Genomic DNA, 25,093 nt, shown 5'->3' on the forward strand with positions numbered 1-25,093 from the left:
ACGAAATCTAATTGAGCTTGATAATAGCAGAGGAATCATCATCACGATGCATATCCAGTGATTCGTTGAATACTGATATTGATGGCTCACCTATGTACTTCGATAATAACACAAGAAGCTCTCCCAAGCCATCATCTTCTCCGTTCCGCATGTTCCCAAGAAACGGAAACGCCCACGTGCATGTGCATTGTCACAATCACACGACACCGCTCCCACCGAAACATGCGGAACAAGGGCAGTAGTCAGCTCGCTCAGACAGGTAGGCGAACAACTACTCACGAAGGGCCCCGTCTTTGAAACAGTCCTGCGTGTACCATCGTTTCGGGGCGCGTTGATCAGCTTACCAATGATGAAGCGGTCATCTATATCCATGACGCATGATCCTGTGAGACAAGATAGGAAACGCGACATCGCTATGAGGAGGGCGCCCGAGCTTGCCGCATCTTTGTGCTATTATCGATTTCATACTTGCATGCGCACATGGCTGATCGCGCCTTCTTCTAATAATATAATAGGATTTGGATCAGAGTTCTCTTCGCGATGCGGATGTGTTGCCATCGTGCGTCGGGATCGACTCGCCGTTTATGTGAAAGAGACGCCTCGATGGGCATCGGGGACTCAGCCTCGTATGTATAATGGGTTCTCCTAGCGTGCAACGTTGCAGTTCACCGCGATCGTGATTCTAGAATTGATGATGATGGGCTTCTAAAGTTGGGTGATGGTTTCATATCAGATGGTACTTGAGGTTTGCACGTGGTGAGAAGGCGGGCGGATCGTTGTGTATACGCCACGGATTGTGAACTCGGCAGAACAGTATTAGACGATCGCAATCAATATTCGGTGCGCTTGATGGTAGTAAGGAAGGTTCAGCAATATTGGCAATTATACTACGGTGTCATGACGGGAAGCAGTCGCATGCACGCTGATCGAGTGATCCTATGGATTGAGAATTAAATTTAGGAGAACGGTGGCCAATCTAAGAGTCTTTGTTAGATGAGAGAAAGTGAGGTTATGACTCACTGGGAGACGCCAATCAGCCTCTTCTATCTCCCTTTTGTGATATATCTGTTATGATTTGTGAAAGTTTCGAGTTTGATCACTGGCAGTCACACTAGATGGTTGACAATGACTTTGGTTGACCGTATGAGTTTGACCCTGATTGGCAAAGGCCTCTCATCCTAACATATACAAACAACGGTCTTTTATCCCAGCTTGCTCATTGAATTACCCCACAAATTCCTGATACATACCTGTTCAGTCCTTGAGGCTTTAAGGTCATTTATATCAAAGCTTCAAGGACTGAACAGGTATGTTGGATAAAAGACGTTGAGGCTTCAAACGAAGGTGTGTCCACCACCCAGTAGCGCGTAAATATTCAATTTCAATACCATGTATTTTCTATTGATTTTTATTCCAACATTCCACCATGCTGCACGCTCTGCATTGTCGTGTGGTACCCGATGGCAGGCGTAATCTTCTAGGCAATCGCTACGGTTTCCCTATAAATAAGCTTTGGCTGGGGAGTCAAGGAGTTGTCGCAGGGAAGCCGAAGAGTCTACAACAATTCGTGCTGGATGTCCGTTCGCAGCTCACCAAAGACGATGCGCGTTGGCTGCATGACGCCCTGAACATCATTCTCGATAGCAGTCGGGGTACAGTGTGCTCAGAAGGCAATGCTGTGGCACATAGTGCCTCCAACTTGGGAGGACTTAAGATTAGCCGTCAAAGACCCAGATTTGAATGTATCGCAGATAGTAGCCTTGAAGGATATCTACGCGTTTACCCATAACACAAACTAGAAAACTTCGTTCTTAACGACATTCCCACTTGACTATCAAGCTCAGACCACATTGCAGTACCCCAGCAAGATACACGAATCCGTCTGCGTCCGCGCGTCCCAAAAGCCGGTGCAGTACTCCGTCTATCTGTAACATGGTCAGACTGCCGCCCGCATAACCGTTACACCAAAAGGTGAAATACTGAAAGCTTAGCTTTCAGCATCAGCGACAGTAGATGTACTGATTATGGGAACTCAGGTAAGCTTACACTATCACGCTTCAAATGGACTCGCATGAAGCGCGACACCACCATCATCGACCTTGATCTTTGTGCCGAGACCCGTTTCCGTGATTATTATTTTGGTTCATCATAGTGAGAAGTTTGATTCCACAGCAGCGGGAGCAACTGGCGAGGACATCCAACAGGAAGGGGGAGGGACGCGCTAATTCATCCAAGATACCGGGGAATGGTCTGGGCAGAAGTATAGCACGCGACTTAACGAAGTGGGTAGTAATAGCTTGAACAAAGTGTGTCGGAGAATTAAAAGGCCCGAGATGGACGAGACGCACCAGAACAAAGTGGAAGCGAACAGTATCCAATTTACTCTCGATCACTTGCGCACTGACTTAAATCCAAGGGGGAGGACAATGCAATAACTGCAAGAAATGAGTCTTGGTGTGAGCCAACGGACAGCACGCGGATGATGTTGCATTGACGATAACGGGCACTCTCGAAATGAGACAACGAGAGTGAGACAGGGTGATCACGACGGCAAGCCCGTCAAATAAAATACAACCTATAAACAAAAAAGGACACGAGAAGCTTCAAGCAGGAGCGATGTACCAGGGTGGTCTGGCGCAGGTCAAGGGAGAGCCACAACCTCCCACTATAGAGGTTGCAATGCAATGTTGGGCGATGATTTCATATCAAGATCGGTATCAGACGACACTTGAACTTTGCACGTGGTAAAAAGAAATGCGAATCGTTGTAAATACGCCACGGATTGTGAACTTGGCAGGACAGTATTAGACAATCACAACCAATATTCGGTGGACTTGATAGTAGTAAGGAAGGTTCAACAATATTGGCGTTTCAGGCCGTGGCGAAATGACGGGAAGCAGTTGCATGCACACTGATCGGTGATCGCATAGACTGAGAACGGAAGCAATCTGAGGGTCTTGGTTGGATGATAGAAAGCGAGGTCATAACTCACTGGGAGGCAACAATCAGACTCCTCTTGTGATGTATCTGTTATGGTTTGTGAAAGTTTCGAGCTCCAGGCCACTCAAAACCCCGGCCAATCACGACAGATGCATAGTGCTAGTGTTGACGAGATGGTTGACTTTGGTTGACCTAACATGAGTTTGGCCCTGATTGGCAAAGGCCTCTCATCCTAACATATACAAACAACGCCTTCAAAATTGTAAGTAGGGATCTTACCAGGTGCGCTAAATCTAAATGGCGACGTCACTCGGGAAACGCAGGCAAAGAGAAGAAGACGCACAACCCTCATCACTACCACACGGGTAAGTCAATACTTGCACATCAAACACCAAAACCGCACAACATAACATCGCACTTCATCAGGTCCACACTATTTGTATCCAACCTCCCTTATGACGCAACATCCACCGACCTACAAACAACATTCTCAGACCTAGCACCCGTGCGCTACGCCTTTGTTGTATCCAAGAAAGGATCTGGGGAATCCAAAGGTTTTGGTTATGTATCCTTTTCTATTAAGGAGGATGCGCAAACTGCTTTCGATACCGTATCGACTGAGGGGATCGAGATCAATAGGAGAAAGTTGAGGGTCAAGTGGGCGGATAAGAAGATGGTGGGTTTTGTTGTCGTTTATCCGTGGACGGGTTTCTTATGGGTGTGGTGTAGGATAAGGACAAATTTGAAAGCTCGAAGGAGCGCGTTGAAAAGGACAAATTTAGAAGCCCGAAGGAGCACGTCGCAAAGGAGAAGAAGGGGGAGGCGAAAAATCAAGAGGTGATAAAGCAAAAGGCGATAAAGCAGAAAGTGATAAAGCAGGAGGCAAAAAAACGCGAGCAGGAAGTACAAAAGCAGGAGGAAAAGGTGGAGCTTGAAGATGTCAATGCGAGTGACGCCGAATCAGGTAACGTTGAAGAGGGTGATGTCGGGATGGACAATGTTGAAGATAGTGAAGCTGAGCTGAGTGGTGCTGAAGACGAAGATGAGCAGTTGGGTCTTCATGAAGACGAGCACAGCGACGAGGACGAGGACGAAGACATCGAAGATGACGACGAGCAAGAAGCCATAAGTATTGAACATCATCGACGTCCCATGAAACCTCAGCTACCTCAAACGGACACAGGTACCACACTCTTCATCCGCAATATCCCTTTCATTGCTACAGAGGACGAACTACGGGCACTGTACGTGTACCTTCCCCCACTACCCATGTGCGCTAATACTTCATGGTGTAGATTCCGCACATTTGGGGCTCTACGGTATGCTCGAATCACCGTCGAACCAGGCACCGAACGTTCGCGAGGTACCGGTTTCGTTTGCTTCTGGAATAAAGAGGTCGCCGACAAGGTGATCGAGCAAAGCGAGATTTTGCGCGCCGAAACCATGGGCTCGCAGCAAGTACGTCTCACTCCCCAATGTGCGATGTGTCTCTGACATCTTTCAGCCAACAAAAAACCCATTTACCCTGCCGTCCATCTTAACACCTGATCCATCTTCAGGCGTGGCTAAAAGCCTTGTACTTCATGGTCGCACTTTAGACGTCGTGAGAGCTGTCACGCGGGATCAAGCAGGTAAGCTGAAGGATGAAGGCGAGAGAAGACGAGAGAAGGCAGATAAGAGAAATCTTTACTTGTTGCGAGAGGGAGGTAAGGTTGACTTTATTGTCATCCCTGTTATCTTTGTAAACCAGAATTCTCCAGTCATCTTGCCCAATACGCCAGCTGCCAGCACCATACCACCTATTGAACTGGAGAAGCGGACTAATTCATTCACTGCCCGCCGCACGATGTTGCGAACAAATCCTTCCTTATACGTATCAAAGACTCGACTCAGCGTTCGCCAGATACCCCTATTCGTTACTGAGCGGACTCTCAAACGCCTCGCCCTCCACGCTCTTCGCGCATTCAAAGATGAAGTCCAAAAGGGTGAACGCGACGGTCTGACCCCCGAAGAGCTGGAAGAGGCTACCAGGGAATCCGATGAGCCAGGCGACTCCAGCATGAAACCGAAGGTCGGGAAACGATCGCAGGGAAGCAAATCCAAAGGTGTCAAGCAAACCAAAATCGTGCGTCAACATGAACGGGTAGATCCTGTCACAGGAAAAGGCCGCAGCAAAGGTTACGGATTTATCGAGATGCCGCGGCATGCGGATGCGCTACGCGTTCTTCGGTGGGCCAACAACAACCCTGCTGTCGCGCCACTTCTGAGCACCTGGTGGAAAGAAGAGCTCGGAGACCTGATCAAGCTCGAGAAGGGAAAGGGGGATCCTGATGAAGCTAGACTGAAACGGATGAAAGATGAGCTAGAAGGCCAGGTGAAAACACCTAAGGGTACGCTTATTGTGGAATTCTCCATAGAAAACGTGCAGGTCGTCCAGCGAAGAGCGAACCAGAACAAGGAAAAACCGACAGCATTTGTATGTATGATTTACTTCTATGATCACTATTTCTGACTTAGATTTAGACACGCGTCACAAAAAGCCACGGTGAAACATCTCAAGAACCGCCTATCAAGAAACGACGCGTTGCGGCTGATGAAACACCAGCGAAGCCTGTGAGAGAAGAACATGCTAATGATGGTCAGAGTATCGGTGCAGTTATCGGTAGAAAGAGGAGGGAGCGTAAAGCTGCCAAGAAGGGCGGAAAGTAGCGCTTGAGTGCTGTCTTGATGTGTTCTGTCCCTTTCTCGTATTGGCATATCCCGCTCAAATTGACCACAGTATCATCATCTGTCATATCTTATGTTGGGTCACCTACCGGAGGGTGATAAAGTATAAGTGTTTTGATCATTGGGAGATACCCAACGTATCTGTGGCTGCGGGTTTGCAGCGGCCCGGGAGAGGCAATATCAGGAGCAGAATTAAATCCTACAGCTCTCACGGCCATAATATCAAGGACTCATCGATATCATTTCACTGATACCGCGATGCATTATTTTTGTGATTCCGCCGTTATCGATCAAAGCCCGCCGGTCAACTAGTTCACAAGCTACGTATTGATTACCAAGGCCGCAGGAGAATAAGGTCTTACCAAACGTCTATTCACTGCGCATCGTGACTCGTTGTACTTATGTCTGACTCTAAAGTATGGCTAATCACAGGTGAGTATCTTCATTTCCTGTGGGGCGTATCAAATTCCAGAGATAGTAGTGGCTTACACCGATCATTTAGGTACATCATCAGGCTTTGGTCGCCGTCTAGTATCAATCGTTCTAGAACGCGGTGATCGTGTAGTCGCGACGGCCCGATCTCTGCAGAAAATCCAAGATTTCCCCCAATCTCCGAACCTACACCTCCTAGAGCTCGATGTGACTTCAGGAACGACTGTCATCAAGGAACGGGTAGATGAGGCGGCTAAGGTATGGGGCAGAATTGACGTGTTGGTGAATAATGCGGGTGTTGGGCTGCTAGGAATCCTGGAGGAATGCGGGTAGGACGCAGACATATTTTTTTTCTCGTGCCTAATGCATATTATCGGTTTCAGGGTAGACAGGATGATAAGACAATTCCACTCTAATGTCTTCGGTGTGCTGGACGTCACGAATGCAGCATTACCATACATGCGTGAAAGTAAGTTTTCGGAGATGTGCACGTAACACACGCTTTGAGCTCTGCAGGGAAGTGTGGTACAATAGTTATTATCGGGAGCCGTAGCGCCTGGAGGCCTGAAATTATGGTGAGTAGCGTTATCTATGGTTGATAGTGGTTGAACGACGCCTGTTTCAGGGACTTGGTGAGTGACGCCTTTCAAGTTCTTCCGTGGATGACCAATGGTACGACTGGCAGGCGCCTATGGGTCGTCTAAGGCAGCTGTGCAAGGTAAGTCGCGTTGAATACATATACATTATATCGTCCATCAACTGAAAAATCCTGCAGTAATGAGCGAAACACTTGCCGTAGAACTCGCACCATTCAACATACGCGTTCTGATCGTCGAGCCTGGCGCCTTCCGCACCGAAAACATATATAGCAATAAATTTGACACGTGGACGAATCCTATACCTGATTATGATGAAACACGAGCTGAGACAGCGGCGAGGTATGAGGCTATCCCTGGCAAGCAACCAGGAGACCCCATGAAGGCGATGAAATTCGTCGTAGACGTCGTAAGAGGAGAAGGCATTGCGGCTGGGAGGGAGTGGCCGTTGTATCTCGTCTTGGGAGAGGATGCAGAGAGAGATGTCAGGAACAAATGCATGATGATGTTGAAGCATCTTGATGAATGGCAGGACGTAATACGGGACGTGAACCTATGAACCGACGAACAACACAACTGTGTATAAATGTCATGAATACAGGATGTAGATGAGTATGTTTAATGTACTTGATTCTTTTTTTTGGTCTCGATTGAGGAAGCTAAACGGCACATTATCGTGAACCTGATATCCACCCTCATTTTCTCCTTATATACGAGGAACTTATGAACGACTGTCTTCCTTCATGATCTGACTAGGGGAGACTATCAGGAACTGAAATTTACGGACCATGCTCAACATATGTCAGGAAAAATGAGCCCCTTTCGCATACCATTGGAAACTGACTCACGAGCACGCTAACTGTATGCGTGCGTGATGACTACTTCAATTGATGGAGTAGCTAAATGTGAGCCACCTACTCTTCGACCGTGGTGCAAAGAATAGGTCGCGTATATGCTGTGAAATTCTTGAAAAAATCATAAGAATTTTTGACATACCATCGTGGTGTTTGACGTATTCGTCACTGATTAGTCAGGAGCTGGTAATGCTCTTTGTCCGGTGTGATTTCCGCATCACTGGCTTGTGACTGGCAACCCACAACGAAAGATTAGGATTGCAGCTGTGCATGACGTATGACAGATAAAATGCCTCCTAAATTCATATTGCCCCCAATTTTGCAGTCCATGGTTGTTCAAATTAATCTGACATTAGGTGATGTCGTACCATTCGCTGCATCACGGGTCGGCAAGAACCCTCAGCTCTGCCTCAAGGGACAGACTCGGAGACCCATATGGGCCATTGGCCCAAAGCAGGTCTCCAGTGGGATCAATTGGTAATTGACCAAGCGAGGGAAAGTTTATGAAATCCTCTGCCTCTTCGCAAATCTCCCAACCTCTATGTCGCCCACCGTACGATCCAAGTGGTCGAATACGGACCCTAAAGCGTGAGCTAGGTCAGGATGACAAGGGCCAGATGCTATGCTCATCATAGCATCAAATTTTCGCCTTAGTCCAGCAAGCTGATCTGGCGAAAAATAAACCTCAGGCTATAGTAGAAGTGAATCATTAGAAAATGCCCGCCAAAATCTTTCTTGACGTACGATGCTTGGAGGTGGTCCTCCGTTCCCCTGTGGCTGCTCTAAAATGGGACCCATGCCATCTTCTTCTGGGCCCACCTCGTCCCTTGGTATTATTTGAGGCACTTCAGTAACTCCAACAGATACTGTCATCGGCGCCGTTGTAAACAAAGGTTGTTTCGGAACTGGTTTTGGTGTAGTTTCCATCTTGAATTCTCCCGACTGCGACTTGCGAAACGATGCAGGGAAACTTGGGTGCGCTTCAGCATGCGTCATACGAATGCGAAGAAGAAGCTCATTATCATCCATCGTTGTTATACGTAGCCAGCCTCCACAGTGATAACGGGTGATGCGAGAACGTGACTTGGCGCGATCGGCATCTTGGTTTCGTGACTTTGATTGCTCTCCTTCAAGCTGGGCACAGAAGTATGTGACGACCGTCGATTTTCCACCGCGCTTTGTTTTCTTTTGGCTGTATAAAAGATGTCTTGTAAGAACTGCTCCAGTGCATGACGGCAGACAACGCACTTCCAGTGATACTCTGATGCTTCCGCCAGAAAATCTCTAATCTTGTTCGTCCGATTATACAAATGTTCCCCAGCTGCGAACATGCCTGCTGGTAGATTCACCATGGTATCAAAGTCGAATGGTCGACCTTTGTTCAATGTGACGAGTTTCAAGAAGTCATCCAAGCTCATCGCCGCGGTGGCAATCTGCCCACAGCCGGATGAGTCGACAGTGGCAGCGGACTTCCGTGCTACTTGTTTGTCCATACAGCCGATGCATACTTTGAGGTGACCCGTACCAGTACGTCGGGGTGGGTATGAGTCGACAGGGCCCATGTAGGCACAGCGAGTGCACTTCTGAAGTACGGCTGGAGAGGTGGATGAGGAAGGACCCGGTACTATTTCTGTTGGGATCTCAAATATAGTAGGAGCCATTGAAGGGGGTGTTGGTGTGGATGACAAGCCCAGCACAGGAGTGGAAGAATCTGTCAAGTCACCTTATAAGTTCGAAATGAAATTGCTCAAATCCATCTGTTCATACCTTTTGCTTCCATCCTATACTATCTCGGAAGATCCTGGCGTAGTGCGTGATATTCTTGAATTACGGTGGTAAAGTTTCTGTCAGGTTTCTGGGGGCGTACTTCGCGACATCCCACAGATCACGTGCACATCTCAATATGGCGAAGGTCTAGGCAATACATTCCATCATACAATGCATCACGGGTAACCTTTGGATCTCATGAAATATCTAACGGAGACTTTCAGAGCTAGGACGAACTAACAGCGCCCAGGGATTAAGACCTGAAGGATCAAATATTTTCGAGACCTGGTATAGACTGCGCCACGTTCGCGAGCACCCCTCTGGATGATGTGATCTCCCCCTCGGGTTCCACACACCATCACGATCGCCCTGCACTAACAACACGCCTTTAGGTCGATGGCCCTTCATTTGCACAACGGCATCTCGCAGTTAGCCGGCCGCAGATGCCGCTGGCTGCTACCCGGCGGCCCGTCTGTGTGAAATTGTTCACTTTGATCACGGCGATTGAATATCGATTTCTCTCGCTTTCCTCATCAGAAAGTGCTAGACAACATGATCATGGTAGTCTGATGAGCACGACACTCGAACTAGAAATCGTTTACGCACTTTGTGGTCCTCTTTGTTTGATGTCACACTCACGGGGCCTATCAGCTCAAACGCCCTGGAGGACGTTGATACGCTTTGACTCAAAAATGTATCAACGTTCTCCAAACATATTTGTGGCCGAGGATACCCGATACGAGTTTATATTGGAGTCCTTGTACCCTCAAAACATAGCTGAAAGGAGCCTTCTGCCATCCTCAGCTGTGAACATACATAAAATCTAACCGATAATATACCTAATTAGTTTGAAATATCCAAGGTGAGCGCCTTGTGTGCACTTTACCACCCACTAGAAATGGTGATTTGGAAATGACGCAAAAGGGTTTCGAGAGCCGGTTGAGCACAGAACCTGAACTCGGGCGATGACTCTGGATATGCACGTATGCAAAAAAAGCACTTGTCACTTTGCCAACGAGTTAGACAAGTGTCTTGATCGTACAGCGCACTTACCTTGGATTATTCATGGTGCCCAAGCTCCGATATTCTGCAGAACGCCTGGAACAACGCTGGCACCACAAACGGAATCTTGCACTCCCTCTCTACTTCACTGAGCAAACGTTCAGCATGGAGACGTTGTGTCCTTTCCTGCTGCAACTCGATTTCAAGCAGTATCAGTCGCGCCTCCATATCTACAGGAAGTCAGATGGGTCAGTTACGTGCATATTGAACTGCTGATGTACGAGACCATGCGGAGAGGGTGCTGTTTCGTTACTCTTCGGCTGGGGAACACCAAGACGAATAAGCTCTTCTGACATCCCTTTCTCACAATGTTTCAAGGCAGTCAGCTGACTGCGGACCTTTGATAGCTCGAACGATAGTTTGTTGATAGTCCCTCTATCTCCTGGTGGGCGGGGGCCAGTAGGGGTGGGGCTATTGCTCATGCCGGGTGATCCTGGAAGGGGTTTGGGTAATTCTGGAAAGGGTTTGGTGTGATGTGGAGGATTGAGTAATGGCTGTTGAGGGGTGGTCGTAAGTGGCACCCGGGATATCGGGTATCTGGAAAGAGGAATTTTGTCGCCTACTTGAGTGGTTCGGTGTTCTCCAGCTGAAAGGTTGTCAAGAGTATGCTTCCCTTCTGCTGTACTGTTCTGAATGGAGAGGTGCTGTTCGGTTCGAATTCTTTTCAACAAAGGAGTCGAGGGCTCATTATTACCATCTAGCCCAAAAGGCGGTGATAGAACACTTTGCTCATCGATGGACTTTGAAGCATTAATTTATAGGAACGGTAAATAGATCACAGCACCCACATCGCTTCGAGGTCTCTTCCCCTGAACTACTTCCGAGGTAAACACTAGCTTCTGTAAATCAGAATGGTCTGACGTAGAAGATAATGGAAATTTTTCTGCGGGCGGACTCATTCCTTCTGTCCGCGGCAGCTCTATTGTATGTTTTGGTCCCAATGGTGACAGAATTGTTCCAGGCGTTCCTGTAGACCAGGAGGACGGTAGCCTAAAAAAATAGACCTTCAGTAGACGTCGTTTGTATGTGGATGCCCTCACATTTTAACAGTCACCAATTCGCTTCACAAATGTGGTCGTGCCTGAGTTTTATTCGCGTACACGTATTTCTGTGAGGTGCTTACATAGAGAGCTCTCTTTTGACCACATTCAGCTCTAGACTCCCCTTGGAAATGGCCACCCATCGTTTGTACAGAGTGCCCTAAGAGCAGATCAACCGTAGTCCACAGTGCAAGACAATACTTAGGACATACCTCAACTAGAGGTATTGACGTCTGAATGGGTTGAGGCCATGACAAGAAGAACACAGCACCTTGCTGACGGATATTTTCACCTTTTGGACGAGGTGCTCTGAGAATACTGAGATCTGCTAGAAGGTCGTGAAGAGCCTTGGTTTTACTCGTCATCCCGGATATCAGTCGCCCACCCTTAGCCCCGCCGTACTTGAGGGTAACTTGCATAGTCACGTACTCGTACATGAAGGAAATTAAAAAATAATAATATGACTCTGGTTATAACATCGTACTAGTACAACTCAATTCAATTGGCTCGTCACGTGTCATATGTCCGATTGTCACTGATTCTAAAAATACTGCGACTCCTGGCGCGGCAACTGCCGCGACCCCTGACACGGCGTCAACGCATACCCCCGGCGATCATGATGTTGTCCACCACGTCATCCTGTGTTGTTGCTTCTAGGTAGCGGGAATTTAATTTCAAAAAGGAAGCTCACGGTACTACGCCCCGCTAATCTACACGGCGACCAATCTCGCATCAGAGCAGGCAGCAATGGATCCATTTTCTGATAAATTATGACATTGGTGATATTAAAGGGATAGGAGGAGATGTAGAGGCATCGGTGGAGAAGGAAGGTGGCGAGCCACAGCAAGCCCTTGGAAAGGTGTGTATTATCTTCCTCCATGAATTGTTCTAAGCTATGAACTCAATAGTGCATTGATTTTGCATCCATGACTGGCAAGGACCTCAAAAATAAAGGCCTTTCCAGGGGAACTATCCCGAAGCCATCCATGAATTATTGTCTACTAAAAATCAAAGTATCAAAAGTTCCACAGCTTGCGACAATTCTTTTGAAAAGAAATCTAGTTTATTGTCATTTCAGGAACACATTCCATTTAGACGCATGGAACGTCCATGACAACGTCAGTGACAGCAGCTAATGCCTAAGACTGGGCTGTTGGCAGGTTAATAGCCTTCGAAATCGATAGCGGACGCACCTTCAAAGTTTTCGTCCTTTGAAGGATGGTGCAGGTTATTATGCCTCGGGATTATGAAGCCAATAGCGCATATCCTAATTCTCATACGCTGAACATGTGCGCTCTGTGCATCCCAGCGCCCACGGTTAGAACCCCATCATTCTCAGTTTTACTAAACGATGGGTTTGTTGACCGCATGCACCATACTCTAGAGCCTAAAAGCATCTTTTCGAGGGACTGAGAGATGACGCAATTGTGGAACAAGGAGTAACCAACTTACGAGATGTCTGCATCAGGTTCAAGGAGAAATTTCAAGCGCTGGATGTCACTTATGTTATGGTCTTCAGTGGGACCTTGTTATTGCTGTGACCTTTTCGTGTCTTGTAAACATATGAGAGCATCTAAGAGGACAATAAGGAAACACGTGCCTGTCTGATCACTGAATCCTACGTGCAAGAGCTTGCTGCGGCCGACGGAAGGGGTCCATCACTGAGTGTCAACATCCCAGTGTGCAATTCAAGACATGAATAAATTTACGATCTTTCAACAGGATCGAGTCGTACTGACAAGGAATTGACAGCTATTTGCAGTCAGCGTATCGATTCGCAGTCGCGCCACGCTGAAATATCCTGTGACTGCCTTCACAAGCCGGATGTGGAGGGACGGTCAGGTCTACCTTACGAGATGAATACGGGGGCAGAGAATGAAAAAGGTGTGTGGCGGGGAGACATGCCAGCTGTTGGCATCATCCGAAATAATGCTCCAAATCCACATCGCAATTTTTCCTCTGCCGTCCCTTCGGCAGTGATCACGTTATAACAGCGGAAGCAGCAGGTAAGTATAACCCTCCGCCGCCGCCTGGCGTGCCCGTGTCCCTAGCCACGGGCGCTGACGCATCTGATGAGGAAGACCAGCACGAAGATGCCTGTTGTTGAGCTGATAGCGACAGGTGTTGGCTGAGCAGCACGAACTGGGTTGGCCCATGTTTGCTAACTAGTAGTTACTACGGAGTTGGGTTTATTCCATGCGTATGCGGGCGTGGGCGTGGGCCACTTGTGGTGAGACCCTGCGGGTAGATGTAGGGAGAACTTGCACCCTCCTGTAGATGCGAAGGCTTATGTGGACTGTTGGTGCCGTGGATAAGTTGTCTCGTTAGAGGAGCTGAGGTACGATTTGTTTGCGTATCAAGAGGGAACTGGAGTTGATATGAAGGACTTCGGACTGGGGTTGGGTGCCGGATGGCCGGTCCTAGTAGTAGTCACTTGCACGAGAGTTTGGGTAATTACATGGACTGGTTTTGTTGGACAAGTGTGGATGATGAGTAGGATCGTGGATTGGCGAGAGGAGACTGACGGTGGGACTCAATCGAATGACGGACCTGAGAGTCAGACGATGATGAAATGGAGAGGGAGATAATTCAAAGTTGGACGCCACCTCGGTCTCGCCCGGGGCCCGTTAGCTCAGGATAGAAATTTCGTCACTTCCAAGTCTTCGACATGAGTATCGTTGCTCCTTATGAATCCCGAATGTTGAGCCAATCTCCTGCACGAGTCGTCCGAGTACGTTTTGTCCACCCTCATCGTAGATTATAGGGATGTGGACGCTAGAGATTCTAAACACGATATCTTCTTGCAACGTGGTGACACGCATCGACACCCGTTGGTGTTTCTCTCGGGCACCTCTCATCCCCGGGCGGAAGGCAGCGAGCGCCTGTGCATTTATGCCAGTTGAATCTTCCAACTTGCATGATAGTGACAGACCCCTTGTAATTGGATAAGCGGACGTTGACGTATGGGGTCCAGTCTACTGGGTAAGAGACCTGAACAGTCCGAGTCCATCCCCGGGTGTTCTACATGCTAATTGCGAGTGCGTCAGACTGTGACGAAGGCGGAACATCCGATAGATAGACGATGGTGAGTGCTGAGTAGTGATACCAGATGAACATGGAGTTGACCAGTTCTTGGAGCTCGACATTGTTGTTCTTGTTGATGCAGCATGTATCGACCCATGTCGAAAGGACAATCGTCTAGTGCTATCATGCACCAGTCATCCCTGCAATCAGATTTTTCATCTCGTCGTTCACTATCCTTTGAAATGCTTCGCCACGAGATCGGAAAGGCCTAGAGTGATATCGATAGGTATTACATGAGACGTGTCTGTGTCGAGCGAAAAATAATGCACATGACTGGTAGACGCTGACTTTCCTGCATGATAATGGTCTGTGTCTTCCGGGCAAGTTTCCATACTGCAGATTGACATCAGTTGCGTTGGCGCCAGATTGCGTACTGACAGTTTCCCCCTCCCATATCCTTAATCGACACCACTGGCAGGACTGTTATCAGGGAACAAGGCATTTTGAGTGACCTATATAAAAGTCGTCATTGCTCTAAGTCTGTAAGGACCCGAAAGTACATACTCGTGCAAATATTGTGGTGCACGCATCGCACGGTCCGGAGGCTAATTTTAGCATGGCCCATTGAAGCACTTCTGCACCAAATGACGAGTGCTGTGAGACGCTGACGAGGATCTTGATACAGCAAATGCAAGCAGGATCTGCTAAACGGTGGAGGACAATGTCAACTGCAAACATTCCAAGATCGCGCATTCATAAACTGGCCGTAGACCACACACGCGACACCGATCGCTCTTGCTCAATACGATCGGACCTGATAGCAAATACAAATATGTGACGATCAATGTATTGAACTTTGGAATGACTCCAGTGAAATGCATTGGATCTATAAACTGTACGATTACATGATAGCACACCTTTGATCTTCTTTATCCTCTGCGATCGTCCCCTAACGGACCCTAGTAATTCAGGCTAGCGAGGTATGATCCAAGACCAGTAACTAATATGCCTGCATCTTGAGCTGTCTGAGGAAAGCGTATGTAGCGACGAGGATAGCTTGTTTCGTTTGTGCTAGTACAGCACCGTCGGCCTGATGGCTGTGAGCATGCATCATAGAAAGACATCATGGAGACCTACTTCTTTCTTGCCCTGAACTACAATAAGATTCGGATCATCTCCGTAGGTATCCGACGATAGGAAAAAATATTTCTTATCAGCGACACGGAAGCCAGAGGCCTGAACTGCAGCTTTGTTCGTGAACGCAGCAGTGATCGCCTTCTGCTCTTCTGGTGATATCTATGCAAGATCCCGTCAGAGTTGCACAAATATTACTACTGTCAATAAGTTACCTTGATCTCTGCGGATTTAGCCCATATACCTCCAGCTTTTCCCAAGATGGCGGCCTGCTTCACTCTCCCGGTGCCGACGAGGTTGGAATCTACGTATGCTGTAGATGCATGAGACCAAGAGCTTGCCTGGTGATGCAGCTCAGACTTACCTTGCCAGGACATATTATGAAGGACTGAAGTCGAGAAAGCGGAAAGGGTCGCGAATTGAAACTGAAAGACAAGAAAGAGTCTGGCATACTACGGAGATCGCCATGATATCGGCGTTGGAAAGCAGGCCGCATCAAAGTACAGGCGGGACTTACCTAATAAGAAAGTAGACCACCGGGCCAACCCGCGACGGACAACTTACTATATTATCATGTACAGCTTTTTTCAAGCAAGATAAGCACTAAGCACTATTCTAGTAATCATATAAGCACGACTCGGACGGAATGGCGGCATATAATGGCACTAGTACTATATATAAGCTACTAGCGAGTGGAGTGCAGAGTCCAGACGTAGGTACTTGAAGAATCCACAAAGAATAGCTCAAGTACGAGTACAACCATTGCACCGGGGCTCCGTTGTGGTCAATTAGGATCACGTTTTTGTCTGCAGCCTTGGCCACGAGTCTCCAATTTCGTTCAGTGCAAGAAGCTCCAGTCCACGAGCCTCGTCTCAGGAACGTAAATCAAGCAAGTAGGCATGCCACTGAATACGCAGAGCGAGAACACGTCTATAATGCCTTCAATGACTATGCCATTTGTTTATGCCGAGTGGAGCATAAGTTCAGTCAATTGGACTTGAAATTCGATTAACATACCGTCATTGAGCCAAGATCAGGTGCGCTAAACTACGGATTCAGATCCCCCTGGAAGAACGTACTGCCTTGCCGAACAGGTTTGTCCACAAGACGCTTCTGAAGGTTGCAAGGCCGGTTAAAGGTAAGATGTCGACAAACGACACGGCTCACTACGATGCGTAAAATGGGAAGGGGGACTGAATGAAGGGATGACTGCTTTCCTTCGTCTGAGATCTGCTTTTGGGGCGCAAGGATCAATAGTGGGCAAGAACCGGCCAGACTTACACCCAGCCTTTGACCTCGAGTAGTAAGAGAATTAAATTGTATCACGCTGAGTTAGCACTAAGAGGCACTAAACGATCCGGCTAGGTTTGAATAAGAGCTACGTGTCAATGACAGAGACGGCAACAATAAGCAGATAACCACCAGTGCTGTTGTCGAAGTGAGAGCAAAGGGGGACAAGAAATCGAATGCGCTTGAGAAGATCCATTCCATGGAGGAACATTGACGAGGGGGCGAATTCATTTTCGTTGTGCTTTTTGGGTCCCATGTAGGAAATATCTGAAAGACCGAAAATTAGACCACCGCATCATGGGAATTTCGGCCGATTTCAATCGCCTACTACTGACCACTGACAATGATAGCGAGTGAAGACGTGCAGATGACAATGTTAATGAACTCAGGGGTGTCGTTAGAAAGAAAGAACTGGCCCCACTCAACTCAATCGAGACAGGTCTCCCGGTCTGCAACTTCCTCAGGATACAGAACTAAGCAGCAGATATTAGAAAGCGATGAGATCTCGTCAAGATAGTCCACACCATCCCACCAGATAATTGGATGACGAGAGGATATACAGCGCCTCACTGTGCAATGTTTTTTGTGGAATGTCGAACTAATCAGCAGATAGTGGAAAGCGGTAAAGTGTTGCCAAGACAGTCCAGGGAATTGGATGACGAGAGGGTACGCAACGCCTCACTGTGCGATAAGTTTTCATACAGCATGTCATACGACGCAAGCGCTGAGTGCACATGTTCCGCAATGGGAGATATAGTCAAGAGTGCATAAAAGAGTCCATTACGAAGCTATCACTTGGTGAAAGACCGGATTATTTTAGCGGAAATGTGCAAAAAGAAGATAGATCCAATGAACGCCAACGAGAGAATCAGGACGACATATGGGTCTCTGACATGGGAACAAAATCAGCTCAATTGAATGTTACATTTATGGCAACGTGACACGTACACTCGCAACCCTGGTGAGTCGTCAGTGTAAAGTTTCAGCATTGTCCCTGAAGAGCCGCCAGCTCCTGCTGCACGCGTTGAATTCGGTTTTACCTGCGTGTTTGCAGCCCTCCGCCTTTGACAAGTTTCAGTCAGCAATGTGTGTAGACCACGAACAGACTATAAGACATACCGAACTTGTGCACCTGGCGGTCTTGCAACAGTACCGACCTTGGGGCTAACGGCATGGCTTGAGCTTTCAGAATCAGACTAAGCGAGTAACAGGTGAGTATCAAAATAAAACAGCTAGGTTGCTTGTTACGCACCATGATGTTGACGGTGAGCTTTGAAGACTAAAGACACGTTGGTGGAGGAAATGAAGTGCAAGTTCGTGGGAAAATTCTTAAGGTCTTTCCTAATCCATTACTACCTCCACTCAAGCGTCACCTGAGCGTCACTGACTTTGGTCCAATCTTCCCTCGTGCTCTGCCCGACTTCTAGCATGTCACTGGTAAGTTCCAATCCTATGAGTATAGATAATGCACATAGACGTAACTATCACTCTAGATAAATGCCATCGTTTCCCGAGGATCCACAATTCTTGCTGAACACCAAGCTCCGGGGCAGCGAGACTTCTCGCATGGTGCATTGTTTTCTGTCTCATCATGCGCTTCTTGACGTAGTGGCATACATAGCTACGCAGACAATTCTTTCCAAGATCCCGCCAAACAATAGCAAGTTAACATATGTGTGGGAACAATACCTGTTTCATTACATCTCCGAGGGAGGCTTCACTTTTCTGGTCATGGCAGATGACTCTGTAGGAAGGTGAGCCTTCTGAAGAACGTTCATCTGTTTATTTTGGTTGAGTATTACCGTAGGAAGATGCCATTCGCTTTCCTAGCGGACCTGCAGCGCAAAGTACGTTGCCACAGCACAATCTACCCCCTTATTCTGATCCATATCGCAAGTTCATCGAGCTCCCATCCTCTTCATCCGCTGTACTAAGCTCTACCCCTGCATACGGACTTCAAGGCACCTTCTCTCCCACTATCGCCTCTCTCATGCACACGTACAACACTTCTCCTCCAACGGATGAAGTCGCCCGTGCTCAAGCGGAGCTGAACCAGGTCAAGGACATTATGGTCCAAAATGTCGAGCAAATCCTCAGCCGCGGGGAGCGTATTGAGCTTCTCGTAGACAAGACGGACAATATGGCCACGCAGGCCACCGCATTCCGGCGCGGGGCCAGGACAGTGAGACGGCAGATGTGGTGGAAGAATAGCAAAATATTGGCATTAAGCGTTTTGGTTGCGCTACTATTTTTGTATATCATTGTGGCTCAGTTCTGTGGGGCTGGCCTGCAGTGTGGCGCACAGCCTTGAGTGTCCGGATTACTTATTTATTGTACCACATAATATCCATATGTACTCCCTAGACTTATTGACACTCATATTGGCCTCAAACAACGTTGTTATATTTAGACACTTCAGACCCGACATATATAACACCTTGACAGGATCCTCGCAAAGGTTGCTTGCCTGCAAATTTTTACACGTCTAGAGATGATGGAGATAAGATAACGCAAGTGGATCAGTACTACAATCTACATATAGTGAGTGGGGATCGAAACATCGAAGCCGTTTTATTTTCCTTCTTCAGGAAGCTAGAACCTACGTAAAACGTCCGTAAAGATTCTACTAACCGCATATGCATAATAAGTACAATACAAGTTTGGCATAGCTCGAGACGCTAACTAGTTACAGCGTACGCCTCGGTCAGTACAACACCACAAAACTATTATAAACACAATATTAGCTACATATTGGTGAGTGGAGAGTCCGCTCGGACTCGCTCGTATAAATAGTCTCTCGTGCATAGTCCGCAAAAGGACCCATCGGCAGCAATGGGGAATGAAGAATCCAAAAGTGACAGTTGGTTAATAAATCGGGAGGTCATATGATTCATCAGTCTGCTCCAGCGGTGACCGGGTTGGACAACTTGGTCCTGCCTATACGTCGATCGCGATGGTAGGGATAAACATCGGGTGGCACATTGGTGGCATCCTTAAGGCGATGCCACTCTTGCTCCCGCTCCCGCTCACGATCACGACCCCGTTCATGCTCTATTCGCTCACGTTCTTGCTCTCGTTGTCTTTCCCTCTCTCGCCTCTCCTTCTCCTGCTGCATTGCAACACTACTAGCATGCACCAGCGTCTTTGGCACAACCGTAGCCGGGTATCCTTCTTCAGGACCAGGTGTAGGAGTCACCGATTGACTCGCAGTGGAGTTTCTCCGCAACGGGGTATGCACATGTGTACTAGAATTCGACGGCCTAGGGATCGTATTGGACGATGGCGGTGGTGGATATGGTGGGGGCATCGGCGACTCATCGCTATAAGACATCGGGATCTTGAGGGAGGATGATGCCATAGGGCTGTCAAGGATATCATAGAGCTGAGCGCGCAGGCGTTCGCGATCCTTGTCCCGAAAGTCGTCGGCCGCCATAATCTGACGCGGTGCAGGCTGGTCTTTCACCTTTGGTTCGTACGTATCTCCTGCGCGCATCTCGTAATCCCTGCTACCACCATCAAATGAATCTCGCGAATGAGTGTCTTTCAACCGAGGTCCATGCAAGCGATCCGAGGAGTAGCGGCGTGAGGGGGAGGAAGTGCGGCTGGACATATACGGCGTGGACTGTTCCCGTGACAGTCTGCGAGATGGTGAATGAGTACCACTGCGTGCCAAAGTGATTGAACGCTCAGTGGAGTGACGACGTGAAGTAGATCCATCACGACTCGACATGAATGTCATCACGAGGCGATCGTGATAATCCGGACCAGTTATCCGGGTTGGCCGTGGAGATAGACGAAGAGACGGAGGAGTCGGTCACCTGACGAGATAACGAGGACCGAGGAATGGGAACAAGTTGAGACGTAGCATCACCCATTGTTTGATCCTCGTCTGCGTTAGACTTCAGTTCCGATTCCTTTCTGCTGCAGGTCTTCTTTAAGTCGTCAGTCTCATCTTCATCCACCAGAGCGCGAAACGACTGGATTGCGGAAGGCCAAGTTCCGATTACTTGGGCGAGAGGAGACAAGTGGAACTCCTCGTCCTCGATGGCTTTCGCTTTCGCTTTGGCCCTCGCTCGTGCTTTGATGTTCAAAGGATCGTCCTCGATCAACTTCTCAGGATGCTTCTGCTCCGTTGCATGAAGATACCGGACCTCAACCGGCCGTTGGAAGTCAGGTAGCGGGTTAAACGCAATTCTAGCGCGCATGAGCTCCTCCCGGAGAACCTTGTTCTCACGCATCGTGGCTTCAAACTGTGTCCGTCAGTCAAACAACACTCGCAGGAAACTACGAGATACTGACTTTGCTAAATGGTACCGATGAGTCCATGAAATAAATGGACCGGAATACGATGGGCTCACCTTCTCCAATGTGCATTCAATTCATCGTAGTGTTCTCTCAAACTTTTCTCTACGGCAAGAGCAGTATCTTTCTCATCCTGTCGAATACGTTGCAGCTCCTCGTACTTCATTTGCAAATTCACGATCTCTGCCGTAAGACGCGAGCGTACTTCCTCAAGAACAATTTTTGCCTCACAGGCCCTTTCAGCCTCAGCCACCTTCTCCAGTCTCATTTCTTCAAGAGCAATTTCCACCACCCGGGTCTTCTCAACCTCAGCCGCCTTGTCTTTTCTCATTTCCGCGAGATGACGTTGAGACTCGGCGAGGTTCCAAAGAAGCAGCGCGCTCACTTTCACAGGATTTTGCTGATCACGAAAGAATCAGATGGAATTAGGACCGTCGTAACATAACGGCATCAAGAACATACCTGGTCAGCTGATTGTGACTTGTAGTACGTTCGACATTTCTCGATTACTCGGCGGAGTTCAGGAAGCTTGGCGCCTTCTTTGACAACACGCGCGATATCGTTCTGGAGGGTACGGGCTTCGTCATCAGGAGGTGGAGAAGATTCAGGGTTTTCAGGGACTTCTTCTATGGAAGCGGTCGTTATCGCAGGCGACTGCATATCAATGTGAAGCCTGCGGACGTCCTGAGGGGAAAATCGAGTCCGACAAAGGGGACATATGTGGCGCAAAAGATGATCGAGACACCTTCAGATTGTCAGGTTACGTGAAAACAACGCACGATCGATAGAACGAATACTTACTTTTGGCAGAATACGTGCCCACAAGAGATCGAGTGTGGCGAATTCCCGCCAGCCATATAGCCTTCCATACAGACATCACAGGTAGAGGATTTGCTGAGCACCAGCATGGTTGGAAGACGATGGAGAGACTCCCTTGAGGATCAGGAAAAGGAGCGAACTAAGCCTACAGCAGCTTGATCGCCTACTCTAGCGAGGAGACACCGCGCAGGAAAGAAGGAAGGAAGTTAGGGACTTGTTAAGGACCCACTCGGGTATATGGGGGAAGGAAGGGATTTAAGCCAGCAAAGGCTTAAGTGCCAGACCTAACGTGCGTGGCGGGGTGGGTGGTGTAATGGTATGCAGGGGAGGAGCGAACATTCATAACGTTGAAGAGATTATAAGAAGACACGAGGCAGCTAAGCGACGTGAGATAGAACTTCGCCACTTCCTTGAGGGCCTTAGACAAATCTCAGTGAAATGATCACATACTAAGTTGGCACGATCAATCACCTGGATGGAGCTTCCAATCTGAGTTCGAACGGCTACGATAAGAACAGTGTGACCCGAGTCTTACCTTTAATGAAGTTTGGCAGGAAACCCTGAAGGAAATCAATACCACTTGCCGGGATTGAGAGTTTGCACCGAATCGGCAGAAGTAGATTCATGGAAAACTGCGCATGGATAAAGCAGTGAACAACCCCCCTTAGCGCACGTTCAATTTCGGCTGCCTGGCATGGAGAAGGGGTGTCTACGAACAATCAGTTCGTTCCGCTGGTCTCATGGAACCGGCCCGACACGGATAGTCCTCGTGGTTTCAGCGTTGCATAATAAGTCGCTGTTTAAACGTTTCGTCAAGAGGTGCCGCAAAGAACGTACAGCTCAACGTATTTTGTCCGGATCGTTTCGTTATATGCGTGACTTCGCTCGTGATAAGTAGCACTGAACAAAAAAAAAACACCTTTGCCGTCGGTAGTGGACTGAGCACGTGTCAACATAAAGTTGTATGTCATGCCTTGATCATTAGTACAGCAAATACCAGAATTAAACCTGGCTCTTGAACATATTTTGCAAGGCTAGTTCTGACCTTGGGCACTCTCTTGTTCTTCTGGATTACCGCTACGTTCCTTCTGGAATACTGCTAAGTTCCAACTTCTTCTGGATTACCGTGAGTCCTATTCATCACGGGGAGTTGCGGATGGATGACGGGAACATTTCACATCCGATAATCTCAAATCATTCTGGAGCATAAGATTCTGTCATCAATTCGGTAGTGTCGCTCGAGGTTAAGGGTGATGTACTGGGGTGCTTAACGGCGACATGGTGTTACGATGTCGAAGCGACATGGGCGTCTGCCACACTTTCAAAGGGCGCTCGATTTTGAACACGTATTTATACGTATATACTATCCACAGGTTCTTGCCAAAGATATACTGGATTAGATCCTCTTTGCCTCAAGGCAGCTCTATTTTCCAACCTGAGAAGTCATCCTGTAGAGAACGATACCTCGCTGACGCGCACCAATGCCCTTGACATCAACCATGATGCATGATGCTCCATTGCACCCTACTCTAGTCTTTGGGGATCCCCTTGATTCTGAAACTAACCATTACCTTGGGTTGTCACCTCAGAAATGACTGTACCCTTCGCCACCTCATCGGTCCTAATTTGTCTGATGGGTATGTTTTTTTCTCCGGTGTGCCCTTCATTTGGACACCTGACATATCTGTATCGGCTCCTCGTCCTGCACGGGATGTTCTTTGTCTGCCTTTCCAAGCGCACAGGCCAGTATTCTATCTTCTCACACCGTCTCGGCAGCCATAACATTACCGAATCCTTTCTCGACTACAGCAACTTGCACGGTTCGGCCCCACGTTCATACCATCTCCCTCCCCTAAGGACGTGCCAAACTCCCGGACTATCTGCAGCCCCTGAGTCAATGCTTCGCTCCCAAGATGGCAAGAATGTTTCGGAGTCAACAACACACCCCTTACATTATACTTCGAAAGTATATCGATCTGCACTATCGATAGGCACATCGCCCATCGCGGCCATCTGGGTTCAATTGTTCATTTTCTCTCTCCTTGGTATGGCTCTGCATTCTCGGCTTAACATCGCTCTGCGTATTCTCGACTTGGATCAGCTCCAGATCGCTAGCACTCCAACTCCAGACCTATTCCAAGCATCCGAGTGGGACGCACTGCGATGACTTCGGAGCCCGGCACGGACGTCATTCAACACCGATGGACGCAAATGCGTCTATCAGTTGATTGCACCAACTGGATACAGCTGGATACCTCTGGAGTCTGGACGCAGATGGCTGCACTGCTGTTCTGATATAGCATCTTTTAATTTCAATTATCTTCGAGATAAATCAGTCAGTACAACCCGATAGGGAACTGTTGGAAGGTGTGCTATCACTGTCAAGATTAATGCTAGTGATTGGGGAAGTTTCCATGGAGTGCTGATACGGCGTGATTCAGACCAGGCGTACGTAGTTGTCTGTCTAGGATCTCTGAAGCTAGGAATGACCAGCGTCTTTAGCTGCGCACCATACATGTGTCAGGGTGCCTCGTGCCAGTTGAGCCAACAATGAAACAATGTTACCGCTGTTGATCGAAGATCCGCGCCACCGTGACCAACTTGAACGCAAAACACTAGCGCTATAAAAAAAAAGTCTGACAATCAAACTCGCAACTCCGAATTCCACCCGTCGCTTCTGATAAAATTGACGGCAAAGACCTGATGCTTGATGATAACAGTTTACGACAAATGGCGTACATGCAACGTACACGTACGCTATGACATGTTAGGCTTCTTGCTATTTGGTCCGCGTGGGGAAAATAAGCTTGGTGCACGATGTTCTTTAGCTTGCGCTCATCGCACATCTTTGGCCATGCACATCACACGCGCCGGAAGCCTCGCGATTTCACTATATAGTCAAATTAACATCGCCGTTACAGTTTCAGTTGATCCGCAGTATAAAGTACGGGGACCATTAGAAGGGAATGGAAGGGACGCTATCTCAGCAATTAATATCAGTTGTATCGTTGACGGAAGGTTCCGTGCAGGCACATCAGGGCGTAATCTAGAGTCTATGTCAAGGATGATCAATTTCTGTCGCTGCACACTATACACACACATCGCG

At 48.1% G+C, this 25,093-nt stretch overlaps 9 protein-coding genes across 9 annotated transcripts; 4 read left to right on the forward strand and 5 right to left on the reverse strand.

Moving 5' to 3' along the window:
• Positions 1–3,237: 3,237 nt before the first annotated feature.
• BJ212DRAFT_1482567 (uncharacterized protein) lies at positions 3,238–5,649 on the forward strand (the record flags this gene model as incomplete). The annotated part of the gene is made up of 6 exons (XM_041340440.1): positions 3,238–3,305; positions 3,367–3,616; positions 3,670–4,184; positions 4,236–4,398; positions 4,445–5,416; positions 5,464–5,649. 6 exons carry the CDS (start codon positions 3,238–3,240, stop codon positions 5,647–5,649), a joined length of 2,154 nt encoding a protein of 717 aa, XP_041191431.1.
• A 224-nt stretch (positions 5,650–5,873) lies between these two features.
• BJ212DRAFT_1366488 (uncharacterized protein) lies at positions 5,874–7,434 on the forward strand. Its single transcript, XM_041336102.1, has 7 exons — positions 5,874–6,099; positions 6,170–6,428; positions 6,483–6,568; positions 6,616–6,674; positions 6,725–6,731; positions 6,785–6,817; positions 6,875–7,434. The coding sequence occupies exons 1-7, from the start codon at positions 6,069–6,071 to the stop codon at positions 7,252–7,254; spliced, it is 855 nt and encodes a 284-aa protein (XP_041191432.1). The 5' UTR covers positions 5,874–6,068; the 3' UTR covers positions 7,255–7,434.
• A 616-nt stretch (positions 7,435–8,050) lies between these two features.
• BJ212DRAFT_1482569 (uncharacterized protein) lies at positions 8,051–9,210 on the reverse strand (the record flags this gene model as incomplete). Its single annotated transcript, XM_041340441.1, has 3 exons — positions 8,051–8,239; positions 8,294–8,741; positions 8,798–9,210. The coding sequence occupies 3 exons, from the start codon at positions 9,208–9,210 to the stop codon at positions 8,051–8,053; spliced, it is 1,050 nt and encodes a 349-aa protein (XP_041191433.1).
• A 1,041-nt stretch (positions 9,211–10,251) lies between these two features.
• BJ212DRAFT_404665 (uncharacterized protein) lies at positions 10,252–11,359 on the reverse strand. The gene is made up of 5 exons (XM_041343120.1): positions 11,167–11,359; positions 10,942–11,118; positions 10,605–10,872; positions 10,370–10,548; positions 10,252–10,315 (listed from the first exon to the last, which is right to left on the reverse strand). The coding sequence occupies exons 1-4, from the start codon at positions 11,275–11,277 to the stop codon at positions 10,376–10,378; spliced, it is 729 nt and encodes a 242-aa protein (XP_041191434.1). The 5' UTR covers positions 11,278–11,359; the 3' UTR covers positions 10,252–10,315; positions 10,370–10,375.
• A 3,849-nt stretch (positions 11,360–15,208) lies between these two features.
• BJ212DRAFT_1366509 (profilin) lies at positions 15,209–16,093 on the reverse strand. Its single transcript, XM_041336103.1, has 5 exons — positions 15,941–16,093; positions 15,792–15,889; positions 15,580–15,738; positions 15,491–15,532; positions 15,209–15,467 (listed from the first exon to the last, which is right to left on the reverse strand). Exons 1-5 carry the CDS (start codon positions 15,951–15,953, stop codon positions 15,402–15,404), a joined length of 378 nt encoding a protein of 125 aa, XP_041191435.1. The 5' UTR covers positions 15,954–16,093; the 3' UTR covers positions 15,209–15,401.
• Positions 16,094–17,657: 1,564 nt separating this feature from the next.
• On the reverse strand, positions 17,658–18,062 carry BJ212DRAFT_1275078 (Pre protein translocase Sec Sec61-beta subunit; the record flags this gene model as incomplete). The annotated part of the gene is made up of 3 exons (XM_041331195.1): positions 17,658–17,754; positions 17,815–17,928; positions 17,986–18,062. Coding segments are annotated over 3 exons (288 nt in total), but the record flags the coding sequence as incomplete, so codon positions are not given.
• A 132-nt stretch (positions 18,063–18,194) lies between these two features.
• BJ212DRAFT_404791 (VAMP synaptobrevin-like protein) lies at positions 18,195–19,320 on the forward strand. The gene is made up of 5 exons (XM_041343121.1): positions 18,195–18,303; positions 18,360–18,435; positions 18,488–18,620; positions 18,674–18,713; positions 18,764–19,320. The coding sequence occupies exons 1-5, from the start codon at positions 18,295–18,297 to the stop codon at positions 19,175–19,177; spliced, it is 672 nt and encodes a 223-aa protein (XP_041191437.1). The 5' UTR covers positions 18,195–18,294; the 3' UTR covers positions 19,178–19,320.
• A 993-nt stretch (positions 19,321–20,313) lies between these two features.
• On the reverse strand, positions 20,314–22,379 carry BJ212DRAFT_404925 (uncharacterized protein). The gene is made up of 6 exons (XM_041343122.1): positions 21,970–22,379; positions 21,631–21,913; positions 21,225–21,568; positions 21,166–21,169; positions 20,609–21,116; positions 20,314–20,588 (listed from the first exon to the last, which is right to left on the reverse strand). The coding sequence occupies exons 1-6, from the start codon at positions 22,074–22,076 to the stop codon at positions 20,410–20,412; spliced, it is 1,425 nt and encodes a 474-aa protein (XP_041191438.1). The 5' UTR covers positions 22,077–22,379; the 3' UTR covers positions 20,314–20,409.
• Positions 22,380–23,698: 1,319 nt separating this feature from the next.
• Positions 23,699–24,154, forward strand: BJ212DRAFT_1482575 (uncharacterized protein; the record flags this gene model as incomplete). The annotated part of the gene is made up of 1 exon (XM_041340442.1): positions 23,699–24,154. The coding sequence occupies one exon, from the start codon at positions 23,699–23,701 to the stop codon at positions 24,152–24,154; it is 456 nt and encodes a 151-aa protein (XP_041191439.1).
• Between the last annotated feature and the right edge of the window lie 939 nt (positions 24,155–25,093).

The sequence above is a fragment of the Suillus subaureus genome, assembly GCF_016647635.1.
Source record: "Suillus subaureus strain MN1 chromosome Unknown BJ212scaffold_23, whole genome shotgun sequence".
In the NCBI taxonomy this organism is placed as follows: domain Eukaryota; kingdom Fungi; phylum Basidiomycota; class Agaricomycetes; order Boletales; family Suillaceae; genus Suillus; species Suillus subaureus.